A 12017-nucleotide genomic window follows, 5' to 3' on the forward strand; every position below is an offset into this window, starting at 1 on the left:
AATTTACTTTGGCACTCATGAAAGGCTAAAGCACTTGTGACTCTTTACTGTAAGAGGGTGCTCCCGTTGAACTCCTTCGAGTTTACTTTATTGAAGCCAAAGTCCTGTTACTGCTGAGACTAAGAGGGCAGGAGGAGGAAGGAAGATCATGTAGGGGCCCTTGAGGCGTAAGCACTCCCTGTCTGCAGCACATGCAATCCTGATCTTTACAGTGCAGCCACTATTTTACCTGTCTCAAGAAACAAATCCAAATAACTGAATTATTGTCTCTGTTGCCCTCACACTATACTCAGAATTTGTTATTTTCCATGCACACAGCAGAAGTCTCACAGAAAAGAGATACCAGAAAGGAAATAAAGGTGGAAAACTAGACTGAGAAGGTCTAACATCAGTAGGCTCTTCACTCCTGGGTTAGTACTTTTGTCTCCAGTGCGATTAACACATAATAAATAGTGTTGCTTACCTGTGCACAGTACTGGGACTTGGCTACAGCAACCAGGAGTTTCAGCACAGGCTGAGATTGGGAAACCAAGGGAGTTACTGCATGGATTACGGCAGTGAATGTGGAGAGAGGCTTCAGACCTGAAACAAAGAGATACAGGTTCAGTAACGACAAAATTGCCCTATGTAAGTAGAGATTAAAGGATTCTGAGAAGGAAAAAAAAATCTACACTTAATGAAAACCTTGCCATATTTTATCAAGCCACCTTCTTTAGTCTCAGACAGCAGTCCCAGATGCTTCTGAAGAGATCTCCTTCTCTTTAACTTCTGTGCCCTCTGAAATCTATTTTCACAAATGCCCTATTGACATCTAGTTTGTTCAGCCAATTTTTTTTCTTGATGTTGGCTCTGTTTCCCTGCCAGGTTCTACGGATATCTCCAGAATTTCCAAAAGTTTGTTGAGTTTCCTCAGTCCCCATTGCACCCTCTGTCTGATTTTTGCTCCTTCTTGATGGATTCCCATTCATACTCACCTTCAGTTACCTCCTGGGCTGGTAATTCTGCTTGCAACCTTGTCTTCCATTCTGATATTTTTGTCTTGCTATGTTTTCCTTTTCCATCTAAATTGATACGTTCTACTTGCTTATACCCTTCATTACTGCTTTCAGTTTTATCTACATTCATCTGTGTGGGGTCACAGTCATTCTTCATCAAAATTCCCACAGAAACCTTCTTCTCCTTTAACATGTAACTGTGATTTTTTAGCAGGTGGGCAGTGCACATCCACATAAGTGGGATGGTAAAGGCTGTGCCAAAAGTGGAGGCAGTCTGGTAAATAGGAACACTTGAGACTGCAGGCATATTCCCTTGCAGAATTCATCATTTAGTCTCTGCTTCAGGAAAAAGCCATGGACCTATGTCCTATTCGATTGTTCTAGTGGGACCCATACGAAGACACACAGTATGGGGAATAAATCCATACCAACTACCCACTCCAGTAACAAATGTCATGTTTATTTTTCAAGCATAAATGAAAAAAAAGAAAGCAAAAAACTCTTCCTTTTGTGTCTTCTTGGGCCACAAATGGGTCTGCAACTCAGGGACCGGTTATTGATAACTGAAAACTATGAAGGAACACAGATTTCTTTTTTAACAGTCTTTGCAAGTGAGAAGTACATGATGCATGTTGATGAGACAGTCCAGTCTACAGCGGGCAGGGAAGACTGAAACACGATAAACCAAAGGTTCATCGTTCATTAACTAGAAATAAAAAGTAAGTAATTTGGCACACGCTATTCAGAGATCAATAATACACCAAATACCATGAGATCATAGTAAGGATTCACTCACCGAGATTAGCATAGTAGTAAGGAAAATCTCCCAGATATGAGGAATACTGTGGCAGTACAAATAACCCTCCAGGATGTTTGTTCCATATTAAGCTGTTACGTGATATGTGCTTAAATATTCTGTCCTGAATAATCTGGAAAAGAAAAGAGGCAATGATTTTTCAATAGACTGTCAGAGTCACTGGTAGAAGCTGCATAGACTCCAGTTGACCGGAATCATCACGCATTTTGTAAAAAGCAGCAACACACAAATCCCTAGGTATTCCTATTTAATCTCTCTTAAAATGACACAGAACCTGTACACGTCAATGCTTCTTCAGCAGCTCAGGCTTTGTGCAATAGGTTTCAAAGCACTTCGTTAGTGGTCCATGTCACGTGGACATGGGGACCTTGCAATTCATTGCATTCTATATTTAAAGTCAAACATTTTGCCTTTTAGAATAACTTACCAATTGTAAGCTTGATTAGTTCATTGTCAGCTGTACTATCCAGAATTAATATAAGACAATTATTTGAGGATGGTATTACAAAGGTAGAGTTTTTTGGGGGATAACAAAAGCATTCAAAAACACAAGGACTTTCAGCAAATCAGGATGCACTTATTATTCATTCTTGCTTAATTATAAAGGGTTATTCGTATTCAGATACATCACAGATTCCATGTCTCAGTTCTGTAACAGTTCTTGTTGGATGAAATAGAAAAAGAAGTTTTGGCAACAACTTTGTAGAGGGCCATAAACATAGATTCATAGATTTTTAAGACCAGAACAGATTGTTAGGTCCACTTTATCATCTGGAATCCCACAAGCCACAAAAAAAAGATACAGAACTGTACACTTATGTGTATTTATGAAACTAATTATAGTTACTTCAGATTGGTTGCCAGTAAGTATAGGTTCATACACCAGTATGCATTTTTTTAAAAACTTGCTGCAAAGGCACAACAAAATTTAAGGGAGGGAAGCTAAAACTAGACAAATTCAGCCTCCAAATAAAACGCAACTTTCTAACTGTCAAGGTAATAAAACAAGACCAACTCATCCAGAGGATTGATCTCAGTGCTTGGTTTGCTCAACCTTTTAGGGTTTAAGTTTGCAGAGAGCTGTATTTGCCTGGGGTGAGAAGGATAAACACAGCAGCCCAAAGCAGTGGATCTCAGAGCATCCTTATTGATTATTTTTCTCTGGGAGCTCTGGGGGTATTGCATTGCCCGTATTGCTTACAGCTTTTCACGCAGTCAAACAGGGCTTCAGATGGAAGCCTTCAGGGTCAGGAAGGATCTTCCTCCCACCAATCTGCCTGGGATACACCATTGAGCTACCTCATCTTACAGATTTGCCTTCTCCTGAAGCATCAGAGGTCGGCCAGACCTGGAGATGGGACACTGGACAAGGGCTGGGTTATGGTTAAGGAAGAATTTTCTCCTCAATCAGCTAAGGCAGCATTTCCTTGTCTCCTTCTGCAACCAGGGTTGAAATTCAGCTTCTATGATGCACCAAGGAGATTTCATATAACTGGCAGCTTTTGCACTGTGTGGGGCTCAGGAGCCAAGGACACACTGGGTTTTCCTAACTTAACATCTTTGGTCTTAACATAGGTATATCTGGGTGAAACTTTATGATTGGGAAGTCAGATTAAATCTGATTTCTAGTTCATTCTGGCCTTAAAATCTTCAGAACAACAGAATGAATACACCCTCAGAATAGGAAAACTAAAAGTAAGCAAAAAGACCCGAAATAAGAAAACCCAGACAAGAGCAGCTGCTGGAGTCTAAGTAACCTTGGGATATCTACAGGCCATTGAGTTCAATGACATTTGGTCAACACAGAACATGAATAAATGTTGCCACAACCAGGGGTTTTCCTGGAATTTTTGACTGCCATGACAAAAAACATAAAAATACAAGTAACCTTGTGCTAGTGAACCCACAGCTAGTATATACTGCTAACCTGAGACAAATGGGAAGTGTTTGTATGTTTGTGTTAATTTTAGCCTGCAGCCAAATACCATAGCTAAATGCAATCATTTTCTCACCTTCCTATGCGTTAAATAATCTTTGTGTGTGTGTGTGTGTGTGTGTGTGTGTGTGTGTGTGTTTGTGTGTGTAGAGGAATAATAGAGTTATGGCTGTATTTCCATCATTGCTAAGAGTGTATCTGAATACTTCTGTTTGGAAAGTTAGGTGTATCATCAGGTCTCCTGCATGATAGCAGGGGGTGGAAAAGAAAAAAAAATGACGACTACTGTTTTTCCATCTGCAAGATATGCCACTAAACAAAGACAGAACCTAGAAAGTACATATTTTCAAGTGTTTACCACACAGCCTAAATATTACAGCTCTTTCCTCCTGTTTTTTCAGAACTGGGGCATAATCAGATAAGGAAAAGTCTGCAGATTTCCATGGTCAGGAGGTTTTCACAGACGGCAGAGTTTTCCATGGTGCTGGTAGCCAACAAGGCTGCAGGGGAAACACATGGCTCCCATTCAACACCGCCTCAGCGCGCCGGGAGCGAAAGCGGCTCTAACACGAAGCAGCCCTCGGATGCTACGCAGGAGAGGCAGCCTTCACTGCATGGCAGGCATACAAATCTCCCTAACACTGTTACTCAACAGGCTGGGGAGCTGACCCGCGTAATAAATCACCGTTAACAAATGGGAGATTAATTTATCACACTCCTAGACAAGGTAAGAAATCTAGCCGTCTGTAATGATAGAGAGGAGAAAAGACAAGCTGGCAGAAAGAGAACAGGGAAGGATGAAAAAGATAATATGAAGGACTAATCAATTAAAATTCAAAGGATATAATGTTACATGTATTGCAGAGACAGATAGCAGCTCTACTGTGTCTGCAGTGATAAGGCAACATAGGAAGCTTAATAAGAGAAAGAAGGGGTTAGGATCTCTGACTGTATCTTTCTTTTCTTTTCGGAGTTCATTAATGGTACAATGGCCCCAAATACTAAGTCTGCCCTTAAAAAGTTCGTAAGAAGCAGCCTTAATCATTGCCACTTCTTAGTACGCTCCGGTCAATTATCAAACATCTCTTATATGTACTTAGCCCTTTCCCTCTCCACTCTTCTTCCCAAGGGAGAAATGAGTATCCTGCACAGGGATTTAGGTATGTTTGAGTTAGTTTTTACAGAAGACCCAAGCAGAAAATGTGCAGAGTATCCTGGAGAGTGTTTTGGGAGAGTGTTTGCGGCAGCCCATCGCTCTCTGGCGACCATTTACCAGCCTTGGGCAGACCCTAAACCAAAGCGCATGGAGCAGGCGGTTCCTCAGCACCAGTGATAATAGGGCTATTCCCTCCCACTTGAGGCAATGAGCTGTTTGGCCCAGGCCACCAAATGTTCTGAGAAAGGACTTCAGATTCTGACATGATGTTTCAACAGGCATCCAGGATAAAAGGGAGAGGAGAGCTGTGATATCTTTGCAGACAGCTGAGTTGGTGAAGAATTCTCCTATCTTATCATCTTCATACCTGGACATGTCACAGCGTTGCAGGCAGAAAACAGTTTGATTATTCTGATGCTATTTTAGCACCATCAGAACACTGTGATGCTACAGTGTTATAACAGAAGATGGGTAAAATCCACCATAAAAAATAGTCGTGCTAGCAATTTACTTCCAGGCATCAGATTTTAAAGAGGATATGCTACTAGCGGGCTTCTGACATCAAGAACCACTCTCAAGTATTTTATTCCTTTCTTAAGGAAAGTAACTCAAGACTTTACTGAGGCAAGTTGAAATGTAAAATGAATACCTATTTATATGAACAGAAACCCTCTTAATCATCTAACAAACATTGAGAGTCCTAAATTAAAAAAAAATACTCAAAACAAAACCACCCTCACAAATAAAAGCCCAGAACACAACTTCAATACCAAGCATGCATTCCTTGGTTTCATTAAATTAAAACTTCCAAGACAGTTTCTGTTTTCTCTTCAACTTTTCCCCTCATAGTGGAAACTGCAGCTTGCTGGTTGCCCAGCTGATTTGATTTTTATTTCAGGTTTTGCTGCCTGTCCCCTTGGCACCTATGGCCACATGGGCAACTATATTCTGTTGAAGCCCTAAAGACGAAGCTGCTTGTGCTGGAGCTTGATGTGATGCCAAGGCTCAGGAATGGCAGGTAACATCCCCATGGCACGGCAAAGAGAGAGGAAGGGAGGAAAGCCAGGCTGTACTCTCCTTTTTTCAATCTTAATGATAACAGTGCGTGCAGGGATGGGGTAGAGATGCCCAAGGCATGAGGAACCCTGATTGTCTCTAAGAGTACTTTTATAGGAATAAATTAGACCTGGGGAGGGCAAGCCCTGGCATGGGCCTTCCAGTTCAGGCAGTCTGACTCTGCCATGTTTTGGGGCTTGATAATTACCGCTAGCTCTTCACTGCTCACAGAGAGCTTAAGGATGTGGAGCAGTTCCCAACAGGCAGGAGGGATGGGGCCATACTCTTCTCAGTGGGGAGGACAGCATTGCACAGAGGCAAGGACAGCTATGCCAGGGGCTCTGAAAATGTTCTTTGGCTGGTTTTCCTTACTAGCACAGACAAAACCTAAGGGACTCTCTTGCAGCAGCTGGAGGTAGATCAGCCATGGGCAACCTGCACTGCAGGCCAAAACGCAGACAGCAGCCCTCATTTGCAGTTTTCAGGGCAAAGCAAGCACAGCAGGCAATGTGGAGCTTTACAACTGTGCACAAAGACAGATGCAATTGCAGAAGAATTAGCATAAGACGAATACATTTGCACCTAAAAAGTGAGGCACTTACGGTGGTAAAAATGTGTCAAAAATTCATGTGCAAAATTGCGGAACAATTGGAAGAGAAACCTGCTTTTGAAATTGTTGCCTGGGCCCTACTTCTGAAAAGTCTTTCATCTCTCCTCTGTCTCTGAATGCAGAAAGGATTCTCTCCACATTTGAGATCATCTATCTCCCCGTTTAATAGCAGCCTAATTATGATTATTTCTTAATATTTCATAGAGATGATCAGGACTTACCCTGTGTGTGAAGATAAGACTCAGTGATTTACCAGTTCCCGTTTTCCTTCAGCCAGACCAAGAGCCCCGCCAAAGGGCATCAAAATGTTAAAGAATGGTAGAAAATGAACTTTACAGTAATATTTTTTCCCAAAATGAATTCTAGAAAGGTTTCTTAAAGAATCATGTTCGTTACCACTAACTAGAATAGTGATTCATAAGCCATAAAGCCTTGCGAAGGCAAGATCACACATGACAACTTTTCCACATGTCAGATAGCTCCCGTTTTTCACCAGGTCCGTTTTCTAATGCAGATTCCAACAGTGAAGGAAGTATTTCTTCAGGGGAGAAAAGCTATTAAGATGCTACACTTCTTTTTCCAGTGATCAATCCTGCGTCATGAAAGCCAAAGTCCAATGTCAGCCGAGCACAGAATGGGCTGGACAGGTGAGAAAACCTCACTGTTCGGCACAGTCTCAGGTAACTTTTACTCACCTCTAGTGTAGTCAATACAATCTTCTCAACTGAAGAAAAATAAGCCTCCCACAAGAACTGTGTCTGCTGTCTAAGTGCTAGGATTTTATCCTGATGGATAGACCTGATTGTAGAAGGAATCTGTAATACAAGATGTAATATAGTCATTAGCTTCCGAAAACGCTGCAGTCTCATCCAACGAATACCAAGCTGCATGGATTCGGCGCTCCCCAGTGCTCCCATCCGCCAACAGGTAAACCAAGAAGTAAAGCCCTGATGGGAAGGGAATGACACACAACCCTTTATGATCTCTGGTACTGGTTAACCTTAGAATGCAGGAAAACTTGTGCTTTCTCTTAGTTTTGGGTTGTTTCTATGGCAGCGAAAGCTGCCTCTCCTGCGCTCCTCTTCCCCGAGCTGCGGCATGGCACAGCAAGGAGCTCCTCAATAAATCCCTCACGCACAAAGCTTTTCATGGACTGGCAGTTTAACAAACTAGTACCTGCAGGACTTGAGAAACCAACAATAATCTCCACTCTCAAAGTATATTAAAGGGATCTGGAATTGCATTTACCACAGCATGGCAACGCTAAGTGCCCTGAGGTAAACACAGCAACATTGGAGGCAAGACTCCGGTTTTTGGGAGCCTGCGGATCAAACTGCATTTTCCTAATTATTGTGGGTGGAAGGAACAGTGCCTCCCACCACACCTGTTATTCACAAGGGAAAACAAGGCTTCTTTCTTCCTCTCTCCATTAAAGTAACTCTTTAATTTTGGTGTAAGTTGCCTTACAAATGAAAAACAAGTAGTCCTTCTGCAATGCTTGCTGATTAAAAAACCTAGCTGGCTGCTCGCTGGCTCACAAGGGGAGTACTTCACTTCTGCTTTTTTCCCCATTCCCACTTCTTTTCCCCTTTCTCCTTCCATGCTGGAAGCAACCTAATGTATATACATGTCACCTTTTAATTGCCTAGGACCTCAACCGAGGCCCCCTGTACACTACTTTGTCAGTGCAAACGGACAGTATTAAGGGAATTTCACTGCAATTTACTCCAATTACAAGGCCTACTGACAACACTGAAAAGGCATCTGGGCTATTTTTCACATTTATGTTCATTTATTCTAGGAACGAGGAACTGTGCTTTTGCACCTCCTTTTTGGGGATTTCAAATTAGGCCACCTCGTTCTCAGTCAGTCCTTTCTCGCCAATCTTTCACCTCAGTAGCTAGTTGTGAAAGCAAATAGCTTGGCTGTGTTGCTTTTTGCTTCTTCCCACTCCTTGTGACACTCACCTGCATCCCCTCCCTTTCCTGAGCAGAACACACTTTGCTTATTCCTGAAATATTCAGAGCGAGAGCTGGCAACGATTATTACTTGGTTTCGTACTCTCCAGAATGAAACGGTTTCTCGAGAAACATTTCTCTGAGGAAAATTTGGAATTGTAATAATTTACATGTAATGCATTTCCACAGGAATCAGTAAATTCTTTATTGCGTTGTTTGCCTGCAAGTCCGGACACAGCTTCCGGCAGGACCACAGCTCCACGGAGCCAGATGTGACAATCTCTACTCCCTAAGACTTTAATCTAATACACTGATTAACTCTATTACAGAATTTGAGCTTATGGGAGAGGAGGGGCTCTAGCAGGATTGAACTGAAGAAAACGGTCAGAATGTCAAAGACAGTATCACCCCCTTGCTGCACTCCCTCTATGTCTGTATGTAAAATATTTACTGCAAAACAAGGATGAAAAGCTGAAGTTAAAACATGCATTAATACACATTTTTTCTAATCAAGTACCTTATTATTCCAGAATAGAATATAATTGTATCAAATTTTACCTTTTGGAGTGAATAGTCTTTCATCATTTTTAGAACAAGTTTCCAATAAGTACAGGCATACTGAACATTATCTGTTCACAGATGTACAGACATGCATACAGTCATATACCTGTGATCATTACCAACCGCAAACATGTGACCAAATGCACTTCACAGTGGCTATATGGTATTTTCCCCCCTAAATTAAACATTTATTTGCATGACATGCAACCTCACATGTATGCGCACATGCTTATGAGCAGGATATAAAATCAGGACTAATTCTTAGCAACACTTTTTGAATGTGAAGGCGGCTCTGACCATGAAGGTTACTGCAAGAAGTTATCGTTGTACAGACTACAGTGGGCCTATGTGTGCCTGCAAATGCAGTGCCAAGGTGAAAAAAAAGCCTTGGTGCCTGCTCTGTTGCAATGGCTGGAAAGAAAAATCAGAGCTCCTGTTTTAACTGCATTTTCCTATTACTTATTAATCTACTTGACCAGAAAGACAGGTGGGGAAAAAGATGTATTAATACTAATCTGGCAGGATTACACTGGAATTATTAGAACTGGATGACGTCTTAATAAAAGGTCATTTTGGTAATAAGAAGGGGGAGGGCAAAAAATCATGCTGCACAAATAAATGCAGAAAGGCTGGATTAAGCTTTCCTAGTGCTATGATGAGGAGAATATGCAAATAAAAACATCTGAGCTGCTCTAAAGCAGGAAATGAAAAACTGTAACACAACAAAAACATTTCCCAGAGTAGACATTCAGGCCCTCTGCCAGCTCTTTAAAAACACTGTTAATAATGGTGCAGTGGCTGTTCAATATGGAAGCAGCTGTGAAGAGAAGGAATGGCATGTTACAGGAAAGCATGAAGATCAGCAAATTATTATTATTTGAAGAGCAAAATAATTTTGCTCACAAAAAATAGGCTGCCCATAAAAGCAAAAAAATCAAATCTCTCTTTTATATTTGCAGCTTGTTACTCATTAACGACTATAGGTAGCACTTTAAAGGGATTGCCAGGCCAGCTCTTTACAAATATTTACATCTTTAGACAAGTAAATAGGCATCTAATGAGATTTTCAAAAGCATTCCATTTTTTGGGAGCCAGGACACCTGTACCTCAAGGGTTTCTCTCTATGGTTGACAATAGTTTGTCACTTTGGAAATGAGCTAAACTCCACCAAAAAAAAAAAAAAAAAAAAACTCTTCCCATGTAATAAGAAGGCAGTCAGTGTGCAGCAGCTCTTGCATTCAAAACTCCTGCCCTAATGCTCAGTCTGCAAAATCCAATTATTGAAAAAAAACCCAAAAAGTTTGAAATATCAAATTAATATCAAAATGTTCTCAAGAGGACAGGAAGAATGCCCATGTAACCAAGGTGGAAATTAGTATCTTCAAGATCACACAGCTGTTTACTGGCTATTCCAGAAATGGTCCTAGATCTCTTGGATCTCAGCTTGACATTGCACAACGGCCTTTCAACAAATGCTGCTTTGGGAAATCAATTTTTCAATAACATTTCCTGAGATCAATTTCTCCACATACTTCAAAAAATGTAGTTAGACTATACAACCTGTTAGGGAAAAAGAAAAAAAAAATCTAGAGATAAAAATTGGTAACACAGCACTTCCAATTTCTCAGCTCGCTTCTGTTCTATGATCTCAGTGAGACTAACAATTAAGTGATATGAACACTACTTTAGAAAGAAATGTTATGTAATTCAGGTATTATAAAAGGGACAGGTTCTGCTCCTCATAAAAATGATAGGTATTAACTCCTCCTTGAGGAAATACCTGCTTTCCTGAAGAGTCCTTGTGCGACCTACCAGTCAGACAGGCAGCACTGATAGTGTCACCCAAGAATAAAGTATTTCTGAAGCACAAGAGCAGAAAGGGGCTTCAGGTATTTTGTGTCCCATGATAGCATCCGATTCTAGACTGCCTTACTTCAGAGAGGCACCAAGGTGCTCCACACCAAAAGAAATTCTGTGCTCTTAAAAAAAAATAAAAATAAAATAAAAAGTCTCCTCCGTTTAGGAATGTGGCCAAGTCTGAATGACCTTCTGGTCAAAAAATGAATGATGTCATGTTAAATGAGCTCACAGACAGTGTGACACAAACAGTCCCTTCATGATAAAAATTCTTTTACAGCCCTGACCTTTTGGATTCATCTTCCCCGACCATTTAGACGGGCGGCAGCAATAATCAGCTGATCCACTGAAGGCCACAGCCTCTTCCTTACCTGTAATAACAATCTCTCATCCCCAATGACGGCAGCTTGGTTCCAATCAATCACTTCCGAAAATGGCAACTCCCATCCATTGCTGAGCATCACTGGGACACAGGCAGCCTGCACACAGAGCCAGCGCAGTCGTTAGAGGATATGCAGTGTGTGCAGTCAATGATTAGTGCAAACTTTGAGGTTTATACCAATGCAATTACTGTAATTTTCTGCAGAACTTTTGACCTGGCTCTCATAAAAAGCAATCAAAAAGAAAGACAATATGGCAAAGAACACCAGGAGCTCGAGACGACAGCACAGCAGCCCGAATTTTTACGGCTTTCTTTTCTATGCTTATTCATATTCACTGTAAGGTAGGTTTTGTAGGCAGAGTGGCAACTGAAAGCCTGTACTTATGCTGATGGACTAGGATAGAACTGGTAAAGTTCTATAAATATAACACCAGAGAATTTAATAAATAATGATGGTCTTTGCTGTGGCTTTGTGAACCATTCAGCAGGGAGCTAATTCTCTCAATTTTTATAATATGCTGTAAGACAACCCTATAGAAAATGTATGTCATACTTAATTCTAGAGCATTTTTTCTGTAAATGAGGTGTGAAGCTCCTATCTCATTCGATAGCATTTCTCCAATGGTCTCCAATTGGAAGCAACTGCAAAATTTGTCTGTCATCAATGGAAACATGTTTACAAAAACAAT

The 12017-nt window shown here is 41.1% G+C and overlaps 1 protein-coding gene across 1 annotated transcript in view; it reads right to left on the bottom strand.

Moving 5' to 3' along the window:
* The window catches only part of EXT1 (exostosin glycosyltransferase 1), a 187031-nt gene that overhangs the window by 11801 nt on the left and 163213 nt on the right, over positions 1–12017 (bottom strand). Inside the window, exons 3-6 of the mRNA XM_062570565.1 lie at positions 11318–11425; positions 7266–7385; positions 1792–1924; positions 464–582 (exon numbers count right to left, since the gene is read on the bottom strand). Coding sequence (XP_062426549.1) covers positions 464–582; positions 1792–1924; positions 7266–7385; positions 11318–11425 — 480 coding nt within the window. The remainder of the gene's footprint in view (positions 1–463; positions 583–1791; positions 1925–7265; positions 7386–11317; positions 11426–12017) is intronic.

Source organism: Rhea pennata, chromosome 2 (genome assembly GCF_028389875.1).
Source record: "Rhea pennata isolate bPtePen1 chromosome 2, bPtePen1.pri, whole genome shotgun sequence".
NCBI lineage: Eukaryota > Metazoa > Chordata > Aves > Rheiformes > Rheidae > Rhea > Rhea pennata.